The 26,150-nt window shown below is 38.8% G+C and overlaps 2 protein-coding genes across 2 annotated transcripts in view; one reads left to right on the top strand and one right to left on the bottom strand.

Moving 5' to 3' along the window:
* Window positions 1-4,119, top strand: part of LOC128470051 (brain-specific angiogenesis inhibitor 1-associated protein 2-like) — a 40,136-nt gene extending 36,017 nt beyond the window's left edge. The window contains exons 10-14 of the mRNA XM_053451876.1: window positions 142-343; window positions 1,850-1,921; window positions 2,623-2,794; window positions 2,994-3,034; window positions 3,512-4,119. Coding sequence (XP_053307851.1) covers window positions 142-343; window positions 1,850-1,921; window positions 2,623-2,794; window positions 2,994-3,034; window positions 3,512-3,584 — 560 coding nt within the window. The 3' untranslated portion in view covers window positions 3,585-4,119. The remainder of the gene's footprint in view (window positions 1-141; window positions 344-1,849; window positions 1,922-2,622; window positions 2,795-2,993; window positions 3,035-3,511) is intronic.
* A 9,579-nt stretch (window positions 4,120-13,698) lies between these two features.
* LMTK3 (lemur tyrosine kinase 3) overlaps window positions 13,699-26,150 on the bottom strand; it is a 31,986-nt gene continuing 19,534 nt past the window's right edge. Inside the window, exons 9-16 of the mRNA XM_053451873.1 lie at window positions 24,304-24,388; window positions 23,931-24,052; window positions 23,597-23,746; window positions 19,472-22,494; window positions 18,127-18,485; window positions 17,873-17,981; window positions 17,043-17,291; window positions 13,699-14,198 (exon numbers count right to left, since the gene is read on the bottom strand). Coding sequence (XP_053307848.1) covers window positions 14,182-14,198; window positions 17,043-17,291; window positions 17,873-17,981; window positions 18,127-18,485; window positions 19,472-22,494; window positions 23,597-23,746; window positions 23,931-24,052; window positions 24,304-24,388 — 4,114 coding nt within the window. The 3' untranslated portion in view covers window positions 13,699-14,181. The remainder of the gene's footprint in view (window positions 14,199-17,042; window positions 17,292-17,872; window positions 17,982-18,126; window positions 18,486-19,471; window positions 22,495-23,596; window positions 23,747-23,930; window positions 24,053-24,303; window positions 24,389-26,150) is intronic.

The raw sequence follows: 26,150 nt of genomic DNA, 5'->3' as shown, positions 1-26,150 counted from the left end.
AAAATAAATGCCTGACACCAGCGATGCTTTTTGGCCCCGTTGATTGTATATAGAGGGCTTCCATTAAACTAAAGCTTTTTTTCTATTGTAGTTTGGCGAGGTGTCTTGTAAATGTAAAATCTTCTTTATTTCTGGTTTTAGTGGAAAATAAGACCCTACCTCGAATCAGCCCCTTATCGGTGTTACCCCCTCGTGTGGAACGACGTAGAGTGCAAGCTGTCTTCTCACACACAGCCGGGGAGAACAGCAACCTTCTCAATTTCCAGGAAGGCGATATTATTCTTCTGCTTGTACCAGAGGCCAGGGATGGCTGGCATTATGGAGAGAACGAAGCTACCAAAATGTGAGTTTGATACCCTTGACAAGGCTAATTTACAACTTAACTTCATTCATAGAGGGTGTGATATTACCCCTAAGCCTATAGAAATTATTAAATGTCAATGCTTGTTTGTTCATTAAGACACCTACTATCCAAAGTATGCACAATGTCGTGAATGTTATGTCATAGATCTGCCCAGCTAGAAACCTGTCAGCATATGGTCAATCATAGGAAATTACAGTTATTTTGCTGCAAATGTTATAGAACCCATTACCAAAAAAAATATATATTTTATTTAATCTGGTCATGTATCTTATAATAATGTAATAAACTATTTAGGTTTTCAGACAAAGTTAGCACATACTTTTATGTACTTATATGTTTATTTTTATTAATATTTTACTTAACCCCTTAAGGACAATGGGCGGTTCCTAAAGCCATTGAAAACAATGCATTTTGAGCCCGTACATGTACGGGCTTTGTCATTAAGGGGTTAATGTTTAATTATGTTTCCCATTATTATAAAAACATCCCTTTTTCATCCCGCTTTCATTAAACTTGTATGATATAAATATGAAACTATAATATTACATAATTCTTTGGTTTTTGTATACATAAATGAAGGTTGATCCATGAATGTCATGAGGATGCGTGATGCTTTGTCTGTTTATATTAAGTTGGATAAACTTTTGCGCTATTAGTGGAGCATCTCTGCCCTCTAGTGGAAGATAATGTGAATGACAGGAATCTCTAATGAATAATACATTCTCTCTCTCTCTCTCTCTCTCTCTCTCTCTCTCTCTCTCTCTCTATCTATCTATCTATATATATATATATATTGTGACACAATACCCCTTTACTTGGTACTCTGTCTGGGAATCTTTACTCACACACAGTCTACCAGGCTGCAGAGACGGCTTAAGACACGAGGAGGGTAAAATAAAAGGCTGGGCCTGTTTTTATTTTTCACCACAGGCATAACAAAAAATAAATCAAAACAAAAAGCCTTGCTCTTGTGAGCACTAACTAATACACGGATCTCCAACCTAACTACAGTTGGACGGCTTATCCGTTCCCAACAAACAAAAAATAACAGTTTATATGCAATATTGGCAGAACTCAGTATTTTGGCAGCTCTCTCCCTGTCTCTCAGGAAGCCAAATGATCTCTCTTGCTCTCAGATCAGGAGGCTACTTAACTGCCTCTCCCATTAATTAGTGGAAACAGGTGAGTGTTTAGGAGAGTATCCGTGCACTGGCCACTCTCCAAATGCTCCACCCCAGGGACCCAAAATACACAAATAACAGACATCCAACAATTCCACTATTTGACAAGACATCTCCCTGGGGCTAGTAGAAACTATTGAGGGTAACCACCCTGCAAAATATAAGGGGATAAATACACTCCCTCCATTATCATCCCCTGCTTTCTGTCACAATATGTATAGAAAATCTTTATTAAGTTCTACAATTTAGTATTTGGTATTTTATGAAACTCATCGTTTTATTTAATAATGGCTTCTTTTAATAGGAAAGGTTGGTTTCCATTCTCCTATACTCGCCCATTGCCACCAGCAGAAACCTCAGAGAAGCCCAACTCCGGGTGAGTAACTTAAATTCCTTATTTGTTGATGAATGTCTATTTGTGCAAAAACATTTGCTTTCCCATCACGGAGCTATGATTTAGTTCAGATATAGAGGGTAAATAATTTATTCTCACCCTTCCCACAAAAGCATGACGGTGGGGCAACTCTGTAGGACATTGCCCAAAAATTGGGTTGGTTAGGAGGTATCTGAACTGACAACCCCCAAATTATTCTCTGGCTCTGGAACAGATATTAGTTGGATACTGAGATTGGGAGAGCTCCTCATAAGTTACACTGTCACTGGATCCACTTTGTGATTGAACACTATTACTCTCCGTGCATTCTCCTTGTACACAAAAGATTGCAACAGGATGAGAATAGGACCATAAAAATGCCAAGGGCAAATATCCATAGTTTACATTCTACCGTTCTATTACAAATTAGGTCTTGATCCAGTGGCCAGTTGGGCATTAGTCCTGTGTGACTTATGGCTAGTGTAAGTCTGGTTGGCTGTGAAACTCCTTGGTGGGCTGGATACTTAGACCTTTAAATGCCAGACAGGTGCTCTGTACAGCATTGCATGCCTCTCCGATGGGTACATTTGGCAAGTACAGGTATACAATATACCCACAGCCAAATAAGATTGCTTATAGCCATAAGTTTACAACTCTAGCTTTCTGTATTTATTCTTAAATGGCCCTTTTTCCTTACATTGCAGTTTCCCATTAAGTAAGTTAAACAGCAGCAGCACTGGGAACCTGGACAAAGTGGGAATATTACCCTCCGAGTCTGAAAGCATCAGAAAGGATGCAATGAGATACGCTCCGTCGCCTCGCACCAGTACCTTCCGACAGCGACCATACAGCATGATCAACCCTGACCTGGTGCAGGTGAGATGCTTGGTACACACATGTAAATAAATACGCCAAGACAAAGTGATGTCATCATCTGATGTCACTACTTCTGAAAAACCTGTCTTTCTTACATGAAAAAAAAATCAAGATCTATACTGTTCTTAATTTTCAACATAAATCATAGCGGTCCATTAAGAAATACATTGTCTGTCAATGCTATTTTTTTTTCTTTTAGCTTGCAAATGAATTTGGAAGCCCATCTTCCTCTCCTTCCAGGTAAAACCAAAGTGTATAATAAATGAAATACATTTTCTGACTATTCTGATAAACCATTAATATTTTAAAACCAATTGCATGGTTGTTTTAAATAATAAATATAATATATATATATATATATATATATATATATATATATATAATATATAATATAGAAAGTGCATATTTACATCCCAAGCAGTGGACCCATTATTTATATGGTTTGAAAATAATCGATCAATCAGTTTAATAAAAAAATGCATTCATGGCAGAATGTTGGTGTATTTCGTGGTTTGGTGGTGGGCTATGGCCTTCCACATAATTAGTGATTCCCACCGGCAAGGACAACAATAACCTTAAATAGCGATCACGGGAAATAACTTGTTTTAATGAAACGAATGGGGTTTTTTTTTATTAAAAAAGAATGGGTGGTGTTACAATATTATCCAATTCTTACTCTTTTAACGTATACGTGCTTTGAATGTGTTTATTTTTCAGAAACAACCCATTCGCCCACGTCAAGCTGAAACGCACCATCACCAATGACCGCTCGGCGCCGGTAATCCAGTGACCTTGCATTCCGGACACCATTGTCTCCAAGCTGCTTCAAGATATGCCTGAAGATGGACAAAAAAAAAAGATCCTATTGACTTATCTCCGTGGAACGCAGCGCACTAATGTAATGCTGTTTGAAGGGCTGCATCATTAAATCGTTATAACTGTGGAAGTGTTCTGTTTACAGCAACCTCATAGGACTTCTCCTGCTTCGTACAGCTCGACTTGCGTGTCGGAATCCTCGGATCTCGCTAGCATGTAAAATGAGACTTTATAACGTCAGTGATTTCAAACACCCCCACGTGCTGCACCTTTCTAATGACGTATCGGTGGAACGACCTTGTCAGTATTAAACAGAAAGTGACTTTCAAGAGTTACTCGGAAGCTACAAAAAGAATGAGTTACGACGAGCCTGGGCAACACGCTAATGGTTTATTTTATGTGAACACACTGGGGATGATCTAAGTCTTCAATTTTTGCTTTTACAATTAATAAGAAAACAGATTGTAAAAGTGTTTCTAGGTATACGTGGTATGGCATTGGCTCTTCTTACAAAAAATAATTGAATTCAAAATGTAACCGTAAAAATAATGAATGTACGTAGAATATGGCATATACAATTTAACACAATTTGCAGCAGTCCATATTTTGGATACATGGAATAACGTAGATATTAGTAATTAAATCATAAGCACACAATTATAATAAGCATTCAACCTGTTGCTGAGCACTCAGATGGCTGTATTACAATTTAGATGTTTTTTCTTCTAAAAGTGATATACATTTAGGGCTGGGCTATATTGGGTTCCATACAATCTTGTTTAATGCTTTAAATGGTTTGGGAATCCCAGTAGGTGGCATACCATAAGTGTTAAAGGTGCTGTCCCACTTAGCTTAAATATAAGGTCTCTAGTATGTTAAGTAAATGAATATTAGCAGCTCTGTCATTGTATTCTTTCCCCTGAACAGTGAAATGCATGAAATCAACACAGAAACTTTTAAGAATCCTTTTCTGTGTCAATGGCAACAACCTATCAGCAGTGTTCCCTCTAAGCTGTGCGCTTGTGCGCGCGCACATAGCTTTTTTAGAGAGCGCACACGTCCAAAAATTGTGCGCACAACAGTTTTTCCCAAAAAAAGAAAAAAATTATAATTTTTTTGGAACTTAATGCGGCGCGGATATTGTGCGCACAAAATTTTTGCTCTCTGAAAATTTTTGCTCAAGAGAAATTTTCTGCGCACGCCAACTAAGAAAAATTAGATGGAACATTGCCTATCAGTGTTTGTTTTTGTGTCAAGGGACATTTAGGCATTCCTTAACCCCTTCATGACAAAGCCGGGCTCACAATGCATTGTTTTTAATGGTTTTAAGGAGAGCCCATGGTCCTTAAGGGGTTAAATAGTATGCATAAGATAACATTTTCCATTTTTCGAGAAATGGTTTAGGCCTTCAATATTTTTCTAATTCTCTATTTCATTTTTGAGTGTTGGCTTAATCACAGGCAGTGGAACAGCACCTTTACAAGACACTAGGACAGCACCAAAAACTTCTATAACATTGACAACGTTATTTTCGTAGCTTATCATAGCTGTCATAATCCTCAGCATTGATATCTGCGGGTCTGCCACAGTCAGAGTGGAGGAACCTAATTAGGCCTATAGGCCTACTCAAATTTAATGGGGTTTCACTAAATCACCATTTCTGATGGATAACGGGTAAACCGAATCTTAAGCGTGCAAACAATTCCTTTGTAAGCTAAAAAGTAAGTGATATCTGAGGAGGAATAATATATATAGAAAGAATAAGCAAGTTAAGGATGGAATGATGAAAGATTTGTCATGTTAACGAATGGGGACAGAATAGTATCGTAACGTGAAATGTTCCACATCATAACGCATTGAATGTTAAGTTGACTTGCCGCTCTCTGACCGAGTTCATAGTCATATTCGATAAATGGTAATGGCCTTTCTAGATTAAAATAAAAATATGCATTAGGAAAACATTATCCCTTTAATTCTCGTTGAGAATAACAATTTTAAAGGTGCAATAAGAAGGGATATAGGATCATATTTAGAACTAGTCTTAGTAACCAAAGATTTATCACAGATTCCACTCAATTTAGTTCTGTTGACACAGAAAAGCTCTTAATGTACCCAAAATTTCTCAAGCAAAGGAAATTCGAACAAAATCCATGGATAGTTTTAACAAACGATAATGTGGCTATGATCTCAGGAGCTGGCAAGTCGGTTGTGGTTGTCGGTGACACCTTCAAAACGCCAGAATCATATCCACCTGCATGATTTTGGATTATAAACAATGCATTCATTTACATTGAAATGATTTGCTGTTGTAAAATAGCAATTTGCTTATTTTGTTCTTCTATGATGTGGTACTACATATTCTATAAAGATGGTTGGTTTGGACGTTCCCCATGTGAGAGATTAAGTAATGTCAAGAAAAGTTTATTGATGGGTGCATGGAATTTAGATAAGCGGTACTGGCTGTTCATTCATTTGCTTCAGGCCCGGTCCAAAAAACTTCAGCTTTTATGAATTCCCCCCCAGTAACAACCCTCAGCGAAGCTTAACCAGATGCAGTGTCCCACCAAAAAGCAGTCACCCCTACGTCATAAAATAATCATTAACACCAACGTTGCTGCAGACCTACTGCTGATCTTTGAGCTGTTAGCTTCTTGTGATTTACGTGATATGTGTTTCTTATAAGATGTTAAGCACTCCATTATATGCTTAAGTCTGCGATCTCTGTGTGAAGGGACTCAATAACCACGTCCTTGAAAAGAGAGAGCAAAATGTATGTCTCACTAAAGAGATATCCATGTTTGAAAATGAAAACTGTTTATTAAAAACATGCTTCTTAAATCCAAATGTTGGAGATGACCAAGTATGCGACAGAGTTATTGAGAGCCGTATTCCCGTTATGTGTGTTTTTTGCTGCCTTTGGCTTGATGAAGGACAGTGATCCTTGATAAAAAAATATCCCCTTCATATTCCTGGCACAACTTTAACATTTCATATTATAAAAGTTTGATGAAACAAGTATTTGTCCCAGTCTATGGCCATTGAAGTCTACGTTGGAGTCACCTTGGTCTAGAAGCTATAAATAATTGAAAACGTCCAACTTCTCTAGGACAGATCTTTTAACTTGTATCTCCTGTTGATGATTCATGGTCATGGTCCCAAAAAGTTGAAATAGCATTAATTTCTTGTAAAGCCATTTAGTTCAGTAAATAATATTTTGATAAAAATAGATGAGGATTACTTAAAAATCCAGTTGGAGAAAAATTTGAGAGCAGAGATCATGCAGTGTTCTCCGTGTTCTCAGTGGAATACTTGTGTTCACGTGGCTGTGAGTTTTTATATAAGTACTTTATAAAATGTGTATATTTTAGGTGAACATTGTCTAACATCTGCATTTAATTTTGTCATTTTTTGTAACATAATTGTAACATACATTATGCTATCTTGCTGATATGTGTAACTAACCGAAAAATAGAAATTGCTTTAATCAAATTCATTTTTTTTTTTTTAATATTGGCAATACATTCATTGTAAAGGAATTTCTTGTGGGTTTTTTTTTGTGTTTATTTTATTGTGACCTAAAAAAACAAACCAAAAAGCAATTTAAAAATAATAAAAAAAAAAAAAAGAGATTTAAGGTTTTGGAAGCTATTGTTAATGAGTAACTTCATGGAAAAAAAATAAAAAAAAATTATTATTACTAAATAATAAATATATAATATATAAATTGAGTACAAATGTATAAACATAAACATTAGGTCAAAATTTGATTTTGTTGGTATCCTGTTTTGTGTTCTAAATTGCAAAATGTACCTTCCCATAATTTTGGGAATTGCATTTTAGGGCTCCATACGTGTTCCTGTGTGATACAAAAGCATCTAAAAAATATAGTGAATTAAATAAATGACAAGAATTACATAGGAGTCACATAGTGACAGAGAAAGGCAGATATATATATATATATATATATATATATATATATATATATATATATATATATATATATATATATACATAAAAGATAGATGGATAGATAACAATCTAGCTGCCTTCTACAAAGGCAAACCAAAAGCATGCATGATTTATAACCATAAAAACATTAATGTCAAATAATTCTCCTGTACACTCTTGACATAGCGTTACTATACAGAACATAAAATGAATTCCACCACTTACCCATTAGTCAGTATAAGAGCTCGTTTTAATGTTTATTTTTTTTTGTTTTTGGCGAACAAACACCATTTTGAATGAAAAAATCGTCTTCAATTTGCACGTAAGAACAGCAAATGCATCTATGTACATACAAAATGTCAAAGCACATCACATTTGAACCATGTAAAAATAACATGAGTTTCTGAGAGATAATACTGCGTTTTTTTTATGATTTATTTATACGTACATCATGTGTTTAGTTTTTGTTTTCATTGAATATTTTACACGGTAGGAGCAGAAATGCTTTTTTTTTTTTTTTTAGAACTCCCCTTTATTCATATTTCTTGGTGTCATATATTAAAATTCAATAGTCTATTAGTTTCATGGGGGGGGGAAGCAATGTGGTGATAAAAGTCAGCCTTTGGAATGCCAACGTTCCATGTGTATACCCGGAGTCTCTGGACGAAGTCCTGCTTCCCTGGGTCTCCGGGTTAGTTTTCTCGTTCTCTTGGCAGGGGAGCGACGTGGGCATGCCCCCTCACCACCCACATTTCACGGACTCCCACTGCTACCCACCCAGTTCCCTCCCACTACTACCCACCCAGTTCCCTCCCACTGCTATCCACCCAGTTCCCTCCCACTACTACCCACCCAGTCCCCCCCACTATAGGCTTTTTGGGGCTAGCCCCGCCGCTATGCAAAGTCACTTCCCAGAAGAGGAAAAGCTCCAGGTATGTATGTCAGAAATACATTCAGCTCAATTACTATCAGGATCCTATTGACTTCAGCAAATATTTCTCCATAATTGTTAAAGAAACTCAAAATAAAATTATGTTGAGATTGAATTCAATAGCATTCCCCTGTTCATCGAACCTTGAATGATCTGGGGGGGATTTGGGGCCTTGTTGACTTGTGGTATTGAGAAAGGAACTAGCCAATTTCTGAGGTGTTTTGGGACATTGTCAAGTTGGGTTGTCCACTGAGAACAGTGAGAAAATAATAGAAGTGACAATAGCTTTCTTTTTTAATGTGAAAACCGGCTACACAACCTGAAGAGGGTATTTGACATAAGGGATAGGTGCCATGGGGTTTATTCACTTAAGGGTGAGTTGGCAGAAGAGTTGTGGTTCCAATTGCCTTATTGCACTTCTCATTATGAAGGGTCAACACTAGCAGGTTTCTCCAACAGGAAGGGCTATGCTGGCCTTGGATGATGGATAATTTAAGGGTGAGGGAAAGAAATTTACCAATTTCACCGATTTAACTATACATTATACAGGGCCAGCCAAGCTCATCGTGCAGCAGAAGCTCACCGGGGTTGGGTCTTCATAATATATAGTGAAGCCAAGTCGCTGAAACCGCTCTCCTGTCAACTCCACCTTCACGGGGTGATACAGAACATGAAACCATGTTTACAAAAGAAAAGCCACTTTGGTGCAAAGTGATATATGCTAAATAATAACGCTTTATAACGCTGGGGAATCCTCCATATTAAGAACTTTAGCATAGATGTTGGTCTTTACATTAGAACATTTGCCATTTTTTATGAAGGTTTCTGTTCCCAAGATATGTTTCCTACATTTCTTTACATTGTACCAAGTAACCAAGAGCTTTCCGGCGCAGTCTGACGTTTATACCTTTAAGAAGCAGTACTAGATATTGAGATCCTTAAACATATACAGTACATGGGACAGAATTGGCACATCCAATTAACATATGTGTGTTAATTTTAACTTGAAATATGCATATATAATATATATGCTTGCATTGAAAGACACAGAGCCATGAGCCATACATATATACACGGTGTATATACATAGTATACAAATGGCGTTGTTTGAAATGAATAAGGCGCATATGTGTCATGAAAATAATAAGCTCCCGAGCAGGGCCCTCTTTACCTATCGCCTTAGATTAATCTGTATATTCTACTTTTCAAAGACCTCTAGGATATTTGTATAAGTTGTCGGTGCTATATAAATAAAAGATAATAGTAATAATTTCAAAGATGTCATATAAACAATTAATCTCATATTAAGAAATAAATCTGCTACATTGACAGATCAGTAGGGATGTAAAAAAATTTCATTCTAAGCATAGGAGAAATCCTTCAACTGCCGTTTCATGTTAGTCGTATATGTTTAGGATCATGGGCACGGGTAAGATCCGGTATTAAGCATGACAGCAGGAAGAGAACATGATTGATCGATAGACAGACAGACCTATATGGTGCATATAGGCAAACAAACATTAGAGCAGATACAGCTTAAAAATGAGAGCGAGATGCAATTATGAAGACCCCGTTTGTGTCTTCTCCCACCCGAGTAGATCAATCACCCAAAATTGTCATTCCAGACAGTCGAACACACAAAGCTCACAATGTTCTCTTCCCGACTGTTTTTACTTGTTTACTTGTAATGACTATTTGTATGTCTTTTATGTGAAAGGGGGTTTGTTACCTAAACAAAAACATAGCTTTTAAAGAGAAAAAAAAAGGCATAAAACACTGCGTTTGTGTTGGCCGTTAAAGTGCCATGCGGCATGCTCTGAAAAACATTTCTTAGAATAAATTTCAGCCTGACGGTTGGAGATTTCTGTGTCCTTTTGTCAACACCAATGATTGGAGTATGAAGGGAAGAGGCAGTGGAAATTCTTTACAATAAATATGCCTTAGCAACTGTGGCGTGGCATGTTAAAGTACGCTGGTGCGGTTATCAAGCTGTTTTTAGGCGATGGAGCTAATTCTAAAGAGCAGGGAGTAGTTGCGGTATGATGTCATATGTGAAGTCACTTCGTTTACAATGACGCTATATTTTTCAGAGGACTACTGACGATGACACAATTGGTTGGAAATATAAGCTAGAGTCTAATAAAATAAGCTGGACCATTGAATGAGTCCCTACTCTACGTAGAGAGGACTCATTCAATGGCGTTTCCATCTTTTACATTGTGGTTGGTAGATTACCTAGTGTTGTAATCTCCACATCTTTGCCGGAATAAGATCTATGTACATTTATTTATTTATAAAATGATTTTAGGGCATATAGTCCCTTTAAATGTCCCAGGGTTATGGGCATAGATGCTTTGCGTGTTGCTCTACTTCAGAAGAAGTTTAGGGGAGTGATTGATCAATGTGGTGCTGGTCATGAAATCATAGAAATAGAGACCCTAATATCTTGGAATTCATTTATTTTATGTTTAATTTGCTTCTATTTTTCATCTATGGGTAGAGACATTATTAGCACATCGTGATTTACTGAACAAATCGTTTCCTGTGCCGCTTTCTCACTATTGGTGTCTAAAACATGGATCGCTTTTATAACTTCCAGCATGAACACCGAGCACTTCAGATTCTAAGAGAATTCTAAGAAAAATAGAAACTGTAGTAAAATGTTTATTGTTTTTGCATAATACCACTGGTTTGGCAGCTAGAGTCGCACTGATAAATCTCCCGGCTTCTTTTTTTATTTAGACAATCTAGTACTGCTTCTTTTACACAAGAGATAGAAGAGAAAGCATTCTGCTTACATTTCCTGGGCCCTTGGTTAATGGTAAATAAAATCAAATCAGGATGCTAATAAATAAAAAAAATATTACTAAACGTACAAACACACATTCATGAAGCCAAGAGTCTGATGATGCATTTAAGTCTCTGAACCTTTGTGGGCCACCAGGATGAGATGCTCAGCATTTGTCATTCTGCTCGTAGAACCCAGAAAAAGCTGGATGTTGATCAATAGCTGATATAAGTGGAAAAAAAAGACACATTGGAGTCAATAAACAACGGGATTTTAGAAGAATCCAAACTTTGCTCGTGTTTGCCATATAATAAGTCCAACAATGGCGTCTTCTGGTTTTGAGTTCTCCGTTAGCTCTTGTTTTCAAGCACATCGTGAATGTTTTGACGAAGCAACTGATAACTCCGGGATTTAGTTGAAGCAGAAAATGTCATTGTCCTCTGTTCAAGCAAAAAAAATAAAAAATAAAATACACCGCGGCTTTTTTTGTCTTAATTTTTCATCTCCATTAGGCCAAGTATGTATGTCATGAGATCTCCGCCAGCGTCCAGTAATCACCTCCTATTATAAATGTGATATATATGCTCTCTGATTGTAAATCTTGAAAAAGCACTGATCCCATATATAGCAGAAAACCGATTAGCACCCAGTCTTTAGTGATGTCTCTGAGTGACTCGCAGGATACTTGAAATATAAACGATTTCTTTTTTCACAGTAAAATTCCGAAAAGAAAAAATCAGATATTGTATGTCCGTTTTGGGTATATCTCCGGTATACCCAGTGCAAACACCGTTAGCGGTAATGTACGCCAGTTCGTTATAACATCTGCATTCACATTGGTTCGAAATACCAAAGTCATTGCGCTAACCAGTAAGGCTCCCATTGGGTTAATTTGGCACTATACCTAAACCAGCAAACCGCCAGCAACAGGTTCACATCCTGAAGGGATTAGGCAGGGAACATGAATCTGATGAATCTTTGAGACCACATAGGGGTAGCGCACACACAATCATATACAGCCACTTATAGATTGTAAGGGAGGAGAGCTCTGGCAAAGTGATCTTCTATATGAATCATTTACACAGCATGTGGCCAGATATTAGTTACCCTTCACAGGAAGAAAGCCATTTTAAGGCGCAGGAAATATAATGTATACTACTAATACATCCAAAGCTGTTGCTTATGAAATCACCTTCCCCGATTACATCCGTCCCTGGGGATATGTATCATTAGGCAATGCTGTCAGCAAAGCCGCCATCAGGGGGTAAATACTGGGCCTGGCCAAGCAGGGGGCACCTAATTGGCTGGGACAGTAGGAGGAGCGTAAAGCAGGACAATTGGAGGAGCATGGAGAAGCCCATCTGGGAATTCTCCAGGTTTTGCCAGCAGACTCCGGGAGAAGCACAGCTTCTACGGTTCGACAACCTGAATCCTCTGGTCCGTGGGAGCAGGGTCCTGACACGCCCCACTTCCCGCCCATTTCCCTCTTATAAGGGGGTGTCTAACTCACGGGACCACTCACAGACGTCAGCAGGTAGTCCTGGCCGCAAGGGGGGGGGCTTCCGGTAGCTGGACCATAACAGTTCCCAGGTATGAGCATAAAGTGTACTTATGGACGGTTCATAAGGAGGGTGGAACATGGGTAAAACAATAGGCATGACAAGGGGATGGACATGGGGCAGAGGCTTTAGGTCTGTACTGGGCCCCAAGATTCCTGATGGCGGCCTTGGCTGTAAGCCTTTAGAGTTATGCACCTAGTCATTCTAAATTAAACACCTGTCCTAGTCTGTAGCGGTCTTACTTGAATTGTAATTCACCATCGATTACTGTTTAGTTGTACTGTACAAGACCATTCAGCATTGCCTTTAATGTATGTATCATCCCTTAACCCTTGGCATGTTAATAGGGCAACTCGTAAAGAGTTAAAAACCAAGTCTGGAGAGAGGTAGAAACTTCATTGTGAAATATTACCCAACATGTTTTTTTATCTTTATTCTTATTGATTCATTTTATTTTACCGCTGCTAAATATTAACCTTTTCATCTTTAGAACATTTCAAAGAACTCGGGTAAAAAATGTTAGAAAGTATTTCGGCAGGCAAGGGAGAAAAAGTAAATTTTTAGTAGTTTAGTAATTTGATTTAGGGGGCTCGTTAACAAAGGTAACGACCGAAGCAAGAGATTTATTACCAGACAAATTAAGGATCTCATGGTGTAGGATGACATGACCAAGTTATCCTTAAAACGTAGCATAACTTTATCACGCATGGCTCAGAAAACCCACAGCTTATTCCTCTGGGCCAAAACACGGGGGGGGGGGGGGGTATATATAAAGATGGCAAGTAACTATATTAACTACTGTATGTGGCACAATCACCAACATTTTGTTAGTTAGTGCATGTATTCAGTTTTTTTTGTGATATTTGTTATATTCACGGCTCATGATTAGAAAATAAACATTATTATTGCGGACGGTTGAGGTTCTGATAGCTACAGTATTAGTCAATGAGAACAAACAACACCGACATGTAAATCAAGACCCATTGCTGGAACTGGGCATCAAATAAAATGGAATAAATTTGGCACATGGAGAATATGAAAAACGTCCTATAGAAAACCAGTAGGGCGAGACTGTTTATCCAGGATATTTGATGAGGAGTTCCTGCGCTGGTACTAATCCTTAAATCGATCATTCATTTGGCAATTAAATGTCTCACTTGTTCCATAAGTCTTTTCCAGGGTGTCTCCCTGAAACTTGTAATCCTGTAGAAGTCTACCTTTTTCACAGATATATGCTGTAGCCTGGAACTGACCAGGCAAATAAGGGACACTGGGGAGTATGAAGAGATGGTTCACGCTGGCTCATGCCCACCACAGGGTCTGTCCAACAAGAGGGACAACATCTTCAGTTCTCGATAGCACCTGGATGAAAGATACAGCTGTTAGATTTTGTTGAAAATTAAGGACTGTTTCATATTATTTTAATAATTGTTTACAGACATTCATAGCTTTTGTTTTTGACCTAGCCCCAACTAGGAACTCTCCAAGGTTGTCCCGGAGTCTCAAGGTGAAGCACTGCTTCCCCAGTTCTTCAGTCACTCTCCTCGGTCCCCAGGGCAGGGGAGCAGTGATTAGCAGTGCTCACCAACCCCCAATTCTCCTCCCAACCCAGTTAATGGCACTAAGAGTTAGCCTTGCCATTGTCGATGGCTAGCCACGCCACTCCTATGGCTAACCATGGCCCTTGATTGGCTAGGCCCTCCCTTGTGCATGGTTACTCCTGCCCCTCACAAAGCCATTCCCTCAAAAGAGCGAGATCTCCGAGTAGCCAGGAATGCCTACAGCCAAAAGATACTAAAGAGACCTTCGGCCCTATTTCCTCCCTCGAGTCTGAATGATCATATGATGCAAAGTGTGCATACTTCTATTCAGACTAACACAGTTGAAGGCAGAGGTGTACCTAATTATTAAAGGAGTTTTGATGCCCACTGGTGTTGCTAGCCCCATCGTATCTGTGTGTAGGAAGTGGTGGCTTATAAAGTGAAGGTTTGTTTTCTGCATAAATGCGTAATCCGGGTGTAGGTTAGCAAAGCGTTCCACTCTCAAGAGTTTTATGATGTAGATGATTTAATAGCGCGTAAAGGTGAGACACCATCACTGATACCGCAGGTCATTTACCTGTTTGACGTTAGGATATAATGATGTTCTTAGAGTTTTATCTACACATTAAGCTTACGATTAAATAGCAATGATGCCGTAAGGGGAATATACAAATGTAACGTGAGACAGAGAAAATGTTTACTTAGCAACTAGCTAAGGTTCTGAATAATCCTGATATTGTGCTCATGGCTGCGGTAAGCACTATGTCAACAATCTAATGCAATATCTGATGTCCAAACACAAGTCATTGGCACGTGTGACTCTTGGTACAAACGGCATCGTCTAGATAGCTCTTTGATTTAAAAAACATGTCGGGAAGCTATATGGAAAATGTATTTTTGTAAAATCGGAAGAAGTAGATGAAAACACTATCACAATATACGTCACGTTCTTCTCATTTACAGTATTTGGGAAACCTGGGTTCTCATTCCTTCACACAAAACCTTAAACACATTCTTCATCTTAGGAGCAGATGCACCTAGTGTGCTACAGCAATACAACTGCCAGGAAGCATTCCTAATTAAAGAAATCTATCACAGTCACAAAATGAAATAGAAACATGATCTTATACCTAAATATTTCTCCTTACAAGAATGAAGTGGGGGGGGCAGAGTCTTAGGTGCAATGTACAGAAGTTTTAGTTTACTAAGAGGGTTGTAGACAAGTGGAACAACCTCCCAGCAGAACTACCTATAGCTTGGGATTTTTAGTTTGTCAATCTGTGAAAAAAGATTGGAAAGTGTTAATTTATAATAGATAATAGATAGATATAATAGATAGAATTATTTAATTTCTTGTCATTAAGGTGTCTTCTTTGTCCTCATCCCACCCGTACAAAGGCTGTCTGACCCAATGATCAACAATGATCATCTCAACCGGGAAGAGGTAACTTAATGGGGAAAAATAAGAAGTTCCTGCAAGCACAAAGTTAAGCTTGCTGCTCCATGTGTTTTATTACATATTTTCGTGTTTCTTATTTTGATCTGTAAGCACCGTTATGTAGGTTTAGTGAACAGAATTATAACATTCTGTAGGATTTGGCATCATTTTAAGATAACAAGAATGAGAGAACTGTTTGGGGGGATTTCAGTTGTACTAACATCAATTATTCATATTTTAGCATCTTTTTTGTATTCAAGGAAGGCTATGCAACATTCTTTCCTTTTGTTAATGGTTAGTAAACATTACCATTTAACACAATGAGAATGAATGAAATAAGAAATTGTAAAGGACAGTGCTGTGTAAATTTGGAAACTTGATATATACATGACCTTTACAAATGTTCCCATGTATGCTGCCTATTAGTCTGGCAGCAATCCCTCTTATATGATACTTAGCAATGAAATAATTCAAAGGATATGTGAACACCAATAATAATAATCTGTTATCGTGCAAGCTTGGTGCTGGGCGTATAAAATATATTCCATAACATTTAGTATTTTGGTTAAACAGGAATTGACATTTTAAAACAAGATGATAGACAACACAGTGAAACACTAAATAGAAACAACCAAATTCACATGAGAATACGAAACAGAATCATCCGCTGACGGAGACGAGAATCAGGAGGGGCAGACTAGACGACAACGCATAAGCCATGATTTAATTTTGTCTTCATCCCTTTACCGCTATTGACTTATGATTCAATAACTAACCTGCTTTTCCACTAATGTCAATGCGTTCCATATAATTGGACAGTATACAGTCTTTGAGCCAAACTTTTGTTGACCTTTATATATTTGGTCCAGGGATCCATGTGACCTTTTAGATCTTGCGGCTAATCTCCACGCACCCCCTCATGGGGACAGTAAAGCCTTGCATCCTTTTAAGCTCATATTAAGAGAATGTGTTGGTACCTAGAGATGTTACATAGCCATACATCTGTACATGGCTTTGTACTGATGTATGGCCTGGGTTGGGAAGTCAAACAATACATTGGATGTTTCCTACTTAACAACTCATCTCCATGGAAGATGCAAGTTTTTACATGTAGGATATTCCTAGAAAATAATATTATGGTATATTTCACACTTTGATTTGTCTTTAGATGGTAGTCTAGCTACACTCCCTAAAAGCACGAGCTTATAGTGTCTTATGAGAAGTTACCTGCAGGCGGCGCTACTTCCGAGTCACAAACTGGAAGATGAGGATCCACAGCAGGAGAGACTGTGAAGCGGGTAAACCTGAGTGTGTCCATCAGGTTAGTTTCCACCCGCTTCCCTTGAAGTGAGGAAGGGGGTGCTGGTGTGGTGGGGCTTATCTGTGATTTCAGAGCAGCTCCTTCTGATGCCATGGCAATGTACGAGGAGTTTTGCGTCATGAGTGGGAAATCGTCATCCCACTCAAAGCTACCGCCTGTGGGGAAAAAAGCAATGATTTCAGTGGCCTGTATCCTATATTTGGCTCAATCAGTAATGTGTGTATTATTTTTTTTAACATTAAAGATGAATAATGTAAGGAGTTTACTTTACATTATTCATTCACTTAAACCAGAATCTCTGATGAAGTATTTTTGTCAAAGATAAAAAATAACTAGGTACCATAGTAGAAATAAAAACAAGTGTTCCTTCAATGAAAATAAGACTTGAGACAGATAAAGTTGGACAGTGAAACTGTCGTATTAATACAAACCCCATTCATTCTTTAGGATGGACAGAGTCATTGGTAACCTAACTAGCCTTGGGATGGAACCACAAGATACCATGTGAAGTCGGGCATCGCAAATAATAGCCACAATACTGATGACAGTGTGAACTTGAGTGTTGGCTTGACTCACAAGGACCTTTAAAAGTTTGCTTTAGTTTGCTTAATTTGTTAAGTTGGCAGCATTCTACATAACTTTCCCAGCTTAAGCGAGAAGAAATGCTCTGGTACTGAGCTGGTCATAATACTTAGATCTAGTAATTATGCGGACAATAAAGGAAAATCCATCTTACCAAAGCCGTCAGGTGATGAGAAACCGTCAATGTTTGCATCCAACGAAGGATTTTGCATCTGATCATTTTCTGTTGCGTTTTGATTACTCAGTTCATTTGTTGGCGTCTCCTATGCAAATAGTAAAAACGGAACAAAAATAACCTAAAACATTGGCTGTACTGCAGTCTGGAATTCTAGGGTGCTAACAACCTGCATTAAAGATGGATCTAGGAAATACAATATATTGATATATCCCTCTCTCTCTTTTTCTCACCTGGTCAAACAGATAAACAGTGACATCATCGAAAAAGGACACCATCTTTCTCTTTCGATCAAGATCATCATCCACTTCATCGGCGGATTTCGGAGATTTCAGGAGACTACGTAGGTTGCGTCCATCATCCATCTCAGTCACAACAATTGGGACCCCTGACAGCTCTCCTTCAAACTCTGAGCCTGTTCGCTGCGGCTCTGGTAATCCAAACCCATCATCTTCCTCCTCGTCATCCTTGTTGTACTGTAGTGCTCTTGTGTTTTCTTCAGCGCTGTCCCAAAATGACTTGCGCACAGTGGGACTTTGGAAGGCCTGAAGATTTAGCGGTGGAAGGGACAAAGAGAGCCTTGCCACTTTTGCTGAAAGGAAAGACATTTTAAATAACCTTTTAAATATATTATTGTATAGTTTCAATAAATAATATCAATTAGAAATAAGTTAAGGAAAAACACAATTGCAACCCAAACCCTGATAATTTGGCCAGTTTGAAACCAAGCCAAAACTAGGACAATTCAGAGTACAAAAAAAAGGAATCTTGATGTTGGTTTCAACCGTATTTTAGGGTGTATCAAGGTGGGGAAATTTCCTTCACCAATCTTATAGCTATTTGAGGGAACTATTCTGTGCACCCTATATCCATATACTATCCTATATCTATTCAAGACCTCTCTGGAATTACATCTAGTTTATGGATTGCCCTGCCTTACGGCACCAGACTCTCCCACAGCATTCTGGTTCCTTTCTTTACTTAAACAACCATATCCTATCCACTTACTTACGTTCTTTCCACCCCTAATGTTTTCCTTATGAGAAGAACAAAAAACATTTAAGATAACAAACGTACGGAAATGTCAACACATAGTCCAGTGATCTGTGTACATTAGAACAAAGGTTCTCAGTGGTGGTCTCCAAACAGCGTCATTTCCCGGCCTAGGTCAACCAGACCCAGGCCTAGGCCTGCAGGTTCAAGGGGGCGGCAGTCAAGGCCGGGTACAAGGGAAACCTTCGATCTCCCCAAAGGTCTATTTATGCTATGGGGGCTCAGCACAGACCCATATGTTTTATTAAAAGGTCTTGTGCTCCTTTAAGATACAGCACGCACCAAACTTTAAGAGTGCGGTCTATAATAGGACCTATACAGTACTTTATAAATATTTTTATTTGGGGGGGGCGTTATAATAATAATAAAATGTTTTCACTGTGACGAGCTGGTCAGAGATACGCAGAACTCCCAACATACGTCAATGTCATTGCAGCTCAGTGTGATGCAACCAATAAATAAGCATGCAACGCTAAATCAACTAGTTCGTTATCCTGGTATCAGAACACAATATTTCATCTCTACCTTTTATGGCCTCGTTTCCCGGATTTGCTGGAGACCTGATGTCCACGGCAAGCTTTGATCGTTCCTCCTCCTCCTCCTCACTATAATCTGCTGAATTTTCGTCTCGTTTCTCTAGGCAGTTGTTAGTGGGTTTTTCAGATGATATGACCTTAGTTTCTTCAAAGCTTTCCTGCTTACAGGCATTTTTCTCTACCTCCGCCAAACTTTCTTCTTCGGGGGCTTCCTCCCCATTAGTTTTGCTGTATTCTTGGATCCCCTCCGACTCCGTTGTAGAGCAATCATGAGTCGAATTAGTGTCCCTGGTATTGTCACAAGTTGGTGAATTACTGCATTCTGGGTTTTGATGTTTGGAGCTTTCAGGTGAATCACTGTCCAGAAGCTCGCTGTTTAATGTGGCTTCAGCTTTTGTAACTTCTGGCTCCAAGGACCAAAACTTCAGTACGGCCGTATCTTTTAAGACACAAGAGTTCACAGTCCCGGATGATTCAAAGGTGGACAATACATTTCTAGTTACATTTTCTCTCAACGAGACCAGAAGTTGTTCCTTGCAAACCTGAACTACAAAACCACTTTCGGAATGTTTTTTTAGTACATTTTCATTTCCATTTTTCTGATCAATTCCAACGTGTACCTTTTCAGAACCTTCTTGCTCTGTTGCTTTCTTTTCAGAAAGCAGATGACTTAATTCATTTTCCTTTGGTTTTAACCCACCGTTGCAGTTGACATTTCCTTCCCTGACATCTTTAACATCATCTGTTGCATGGCTTTGTTTGTTATCCATTGCTGTGACAGTTAAATCTTTAGGTGTATCATCGTTAGCCCTTTCACTGGCATTGATTTCTTCAGCTGCTTGTTCATCGCTCTCGTTATGATCACTTTCTTCTGCTGGTATTGTAAATGTGATGTCTTCCTCCTTACAAAATCCATTATGATTTTCACCATCAAGCCTTTGTCTAGTAGAGCGACAATGTTTCTCTGGTTCATTGTCAAAATCAGAAAAATAAGCAGAATCTCTGTGTGGTGTTGCGAGATCCAGTGTTCGAAGCGACCCCTCCTCCATAGGGGTAGCTGGTGCTTCTGAGAACTCCTCAGTCAATGTCAAGTCACTGGTTGACTCTGATATTGGTGTTAAAGTCAACTTTAAATCTTTAGGCCCTACGTCATCGTCTGTAATTTCTTTAAAGGTGAACTCAGGAGAGAATGTATTCTCTGTTTCATAGCCACTGTCTCCAAACATCTGCCCAGGTGAAGAAAAGTGAGAAGATGGACTGCATGCATCTGACGAGCTAGTGTTTGATGGAATGTCCAAAGAATCGACAGAGTCTAGTGCTACCCTAGGGCCATGCTGTGTTTTTTCTGCAAGCAAATTACGACTGACTGGGAACCTTTTTATCACATCTGGAGCGATCTCTATAGTTTCCTCTTCTATGGTTTCCGCTAAAGTGGACAGAGGTGGGATTTCAATAGGCACAATCACACTGCAGTTAGCCATGGAGTTAGAAATTCCAATAAAAGGAGAAGGTGGATGATTGGATACAGTCTTTTGAAGCGATTCATAAGCCTTCATTTGATTACGATTACGATAATCTTGAATATCATAACTTTTTACAGCTGTGCCCATGAGGGGGTCATAAAATTCCTGGTGTTCTGATGCACAAAGGCTCTCCCCAAAAGGTCCAGAATATAGATCACCTTCGCCAAATGTTCTTGCTTGCATAGAGCACTCTGATAAAGAACCTTGTTCAACTTTCAAAGATGAATCATCGTCCAAGCCATAATGGTCCTGATGCATGGCAACATGAGTGGTCCAGTCAATTACAACATCCCCACGTAACATAGCACAAGAGCATCTCTGAAGGCTTCCCAACATCCCTCTGCTACACAAAGGACATGAAGGCATGTTACGGTGATTACTATTGTCTGTACTGCTGCTACTGCTTTCTGTGCTTTGGTCTTCCATTAAAGAAGCCTCGCAATCCCACGGTGAGGCACGATCATCCAAGAACTCAGCAAGAGATTCAGGATCTCCGGCTAATGTTTCTCCAGCCCCTCTTTCTTCAAGTGTATCAGAGTCCCAGCTCCTCCTGTGATCTTCAATGTCCCGATAAACATTTAAGATAGAATCTGATGAAAAGACATCTGACATGGGATCCATTAGAGATGTCTCTTGTACTTGCCTTGATAAATCTCTGTCCATTGATCCACAGAAAGGGTTTACATAACGAGGAAGTTCTCGCCCTATTGTAATAAAAGGATTGCTGTTACTTGGTGTCCACCTGTCTATAAGTTTAGGAACTTCGTGCAAAACCAGGTGGGCGGGTGGTTCATCAGGACTGGTTCTACCACTCTCTAGTGGGTCCCAGTCTGAAGGAAAAAGAGGTTCTAGAGGAGAGGACGGGCTCCCTAGAGACATACGCTGGTGAAGTGTTCTCTTTTCTTGTAAGTCATATTTTCTTTCATAAACTGGACTGGGTGCACAGACGGTACAGTCAACAGTGTTACCCCTGTCTGTGTGCTCCTCTAAGCGAATATAGTATTCACTACTTACTGAAGGACTGCGAGCACTGATAACTGGGACCACACTAGGGGTCTCCAAACTCTGGCGTGAATGTTGGTGGCTGGAATCATAAAATGGATTAGCAGGCACAGTTAGACCGCCACTGTTTGGTGGGTAGTCTTGGCATTGTGAAGATGCCTTCCAGCGCCCGAGTCTTGCTTTCTCCCACATATACTCAAAATTGAGCCCACGGCTGCTCTCTGTTACCGTCAAAATGTCATCCATGTCAGCATGGAATCCATCTCCACTACTAAAATTGTCAAGCAGAGGAAATGCTGAAATCTCTTCTGAGTGGCGCAATGGACCACCTGATGATTTGCTTGGTTTCAGAGCATTCCAACGCCACTCGAAGCTTTCTTCTGTCTGGTTGGAGCATTCATTTAATAGATATGTGAGCTGTAGGTGAAGTTCTTCTACTGTGGGCCTCTGTTCAACAGATAACCAGCAGGACTGCATAACTTCATACCTTAAAAAGTGAGGAGACAGACATATTTTGAAGGACGAGTATTAAAATGTTTTTTACTTTACTTGGGCATCAACACATGTGGATTGTGTATTGAACAATCAGCCATTTAGCTATTATACGCTAAAGATACAGAACCTTTTAATATCTGAATATATATATTTTTTATTTAAAATGAATCAGAAAATTGAGGGAAAAATATTCCACTTAACGCTAAATTCCATAGCTGAAAATGTAGGAACCTAATCAGAGTATGAATAAATTAGGTTAACCCAGTATTAGTTGTTAGGAATTACATTAATAACTGTGATGTCGCTTCATTCTAATGTCTCAATACATTAAGAAAAGTGATGCTGATTTCTTTTCAATGAACCGTCCAGACTTACGATGACCATAAATCAATACATTATCATTAAATTTAAATAGTGGTATGATACATAGGAGAGGATGAAAATAATCTAAACTGTGCACATTCAGTGTCTAAGAGTGGTTATATTGTTTAAAATTAAACAGGTCGTTTATTAACCATTGCCATCCTTATGGTCACTCTTAGATCAAATAAAATGTATCACACTGAAGATGGCAAAAGCTTACAAAGGATGTCAGGAACCAAGCAGCTTCCATAAAAATGGAAGAGCAACTTGAAAGGACAGTCTACTGCCCGGGACAGTCTCATCACGCATTAAAGCATAGTTAAAAGTATTCCATAAAGAAAAATCACTGGAAGGAATCAATGGCAGCAAGAAATGCATGTGTAGGGGGTCTCGTTAGACCTGGAGATCTCACACGAGACAGCACTGGAGCTGGGTGGAGGTGAGTATCTCATGGTTGCTCACTCTGCCATCAAACCCATTAAAGCCTATTTAAGTGTAAATTTTCCTGGTATCTACCAATGTATCTGGGAGATCTCTGGGTACTTCCGAAGGTCTCCAGATCCATTTCTTCTTTCTCTGGTCAGAGACGTGCCGTTTGGTCAAGACTCAAGACTGTCTGGGAGCCGGACTTATGCATGAAGAGGAAGAAGTTACGAGTAGCCCACCCCTGGGGGGGTTCTCATATGTGTTAATGTTATGTTTAAATTCAATGATCTTGGCAATATACTCACCAGTAATCTGAATGGGGCAGTTTAAGTCGGGGCTTTGCCAATTTCATTTGCTGTTCTTTGATCACAAAGGTCAACACCTCTTCATCTGACAGGTGGCGATATGGTTGGCTCCCAAATTCAAAGAGTTCCCAAATTGTTACTCCAAGGGACCTGCAAATGGTTACAAAGTTGCTAAATGCATAGGTTCTGGTTTTTGGCTGAAAATGAAGAAAACTCGTTGCATATATTCTAAAAGTAAAAGAATGATAGGTTTGAATGATACATCCCTTGAAATAGATTTATTCACAATTGTGTATATAGAGTAAATGTAACAAGAATAAAGTAGGTGACCCACCAGATATTGCTTTCCTTGCTTTGGTCGACCACAACTAAGTTGCCATGAACCTCATCCAGTAATTCCGGTGCCACCCAGCGCAATGGGATCCAGAGTCGATCAGGAGTGATATAGTAATCCTCCTGGACGCAAGCATTAAGAACACACAGATCATTCATACATTCATTCATTCACGTTTACATGTTTTCTCCCCAAAATGCAGTAGTAAAGAACATGTTTAAAAAACATTTTTGATTTATAATTTTATTTTAACACAACAATTGAACATAATTTTGCTGATCAATGAAGTTTGATACCGCATATTACAATTCAATTTTACCGTATATTACAATTTTATTTTAACGTATATTGCGACCCTATGCATGCCACGTACCTTGTAATTGTTGTGAGAAATTCCATAATCTCCTATACGAACAGTAAGATCAGAGGTGAGAAGGCAATTTCTGAGAGCCAAGTCACTGTATAAAAAAATAATAGTGATTATTGGCAAAAGGATCTTTTATAAATTAATATATTAATGAAATAATGTAAGGTTATTAGTTCTACGTTTGAACAGCATAGGGCATCTAACTTTAGTGCTATTCAATTATAACGAGTTTGTCTCTAATAAGTAAACAGGTTCACTTTTCTGAGAGAGTGCTACATAAATGGAACAGCCTCCCAACAGAGATGGCAGAGGATAATACAGTGAGGGAATTTAATCATGCACGGGATAGGCATATGGCTCCTGAATCTAAGACAAGGCCAATGACCAATTAAATGAGGCAGACTAGATGGGGCTGAACGGTTCTTATCTGCCGTTAAATTCTATCTCTCTATGGTGATAACCGACAGGACAATTAAAGGACAGAGATATCAGAGACTTTATAAGACCAATGCAAATTATTACATAAGTAACTTTTGAAATAGCGGGATAGTAATAACAACAATAATAATAATAATAATAATAATAATAATAATAAACAACAATAGTGCTTATTCAATACAGAACCTCTTTGATTAGCAATATATTTACAGGAGATGACAGGAGAAAGACACTGAAATGTATTCTATTTGGCCAATTTTTTTTTTTTAAAGCAACTAATATTAAAAAGAGGCTTATCAGCATTTGCATTCCAAATGCCCAACATAGCATTGGATGTTTCTAAATTGTCACTTTGGCTCCCAGTATATGTTTTAAGGAGATGATACACGATATTAACTTTCAGAAATCTTTAATTTTCAGATCAAATGGACTCCAGAGTCTTAGGCCACCTTCTTTTCATCCACCATATGGTGCCTTCTGCAAAGGAATAGCAGGATCTGGAATTCTCTATGAATGAGTGAACAAATGAATGAATGGATTCATGAATGAACGTACAAATGAATGGATTAATGAATGAATAAATCACATGGGCAGGGAGGTGGTACACCGTTTTGCATGTTCTCTGTTTTTTTGGAGGAAATACATTCAGATTTAACATTAACATTCAGAGAGTTGGCTCTGTCCACCTTCTGCCTCCCCCATATGTGCCGGGCGTTTGTTACATAAAGAGCTGCAGCTTTGACTTCCGACTGCTTGCAGCATATGCGGCAGCGGCAGCGTACATAAAGAAAATGCCGCAATTATTAGTATGCAGCTCAGAGCAACAAGCAATATTAGATCATAAAATAAATAATGAAGACCTGTGTGCCTCCGCTGCTCCCAGTACATACATAAACATAGAGGAGAGCCGCCGTTATCTCATGCCCCAAAGGTGCTTTCAGTGCAGCAGATCCCGCGCTTTACGGTTGGAGCAAACTCTCTCTAAGAACCTGATTTAGAGTAAGTTGCATGGCGAAAGGAAAGAACCCATCTGCATTTCTTTCTGATTGACTAAATAAACGTAGCCAGGCACAGAACCGCAACGGCTTGGCATTAAGTAACGCTACAGGAGCGCGTCCAAATGATGTCAAGATACTCACATCTACGGTGCTAATTGGATCACTTTACATTTATAGCATCTGATCTCAAATATAAATGTACCCTAGTTCACACCAGCAAACCAAGGCGATTTCTACCAACAGGGCAAAGCTATTTTCAAAACAACACATATTGTTGACACTCGCAATACTCCAGTGGGTCAGTTATGGATTCTTGGACTTTTATAGAAATATATGCTTTTGGCCCATTATTCTGTTGCAATATTATTTAACCATGCACCCTCTCTAACATTTCAATCAAGTGCGGGAAGCATTAGG

Source organism: Spea bombifrons, chromosome 12 (genome assembly GCF_027358695.1).
Source record: "Spea bombifrons isolate aSpeBom1 chromosome 12, aSpeBom1.2.pri, whole genome shotgun sequence".
Classification (NCBI taxonomy): domain Eukaryota; kingdom Metazoa; phylum Chordata; class Amphibia; order Anura; family Pelobatidae; genus Spea; species Spea bombifrons.
This window is presented reverse-complemented; position numbering and strand designations above follow the sequence as displayed.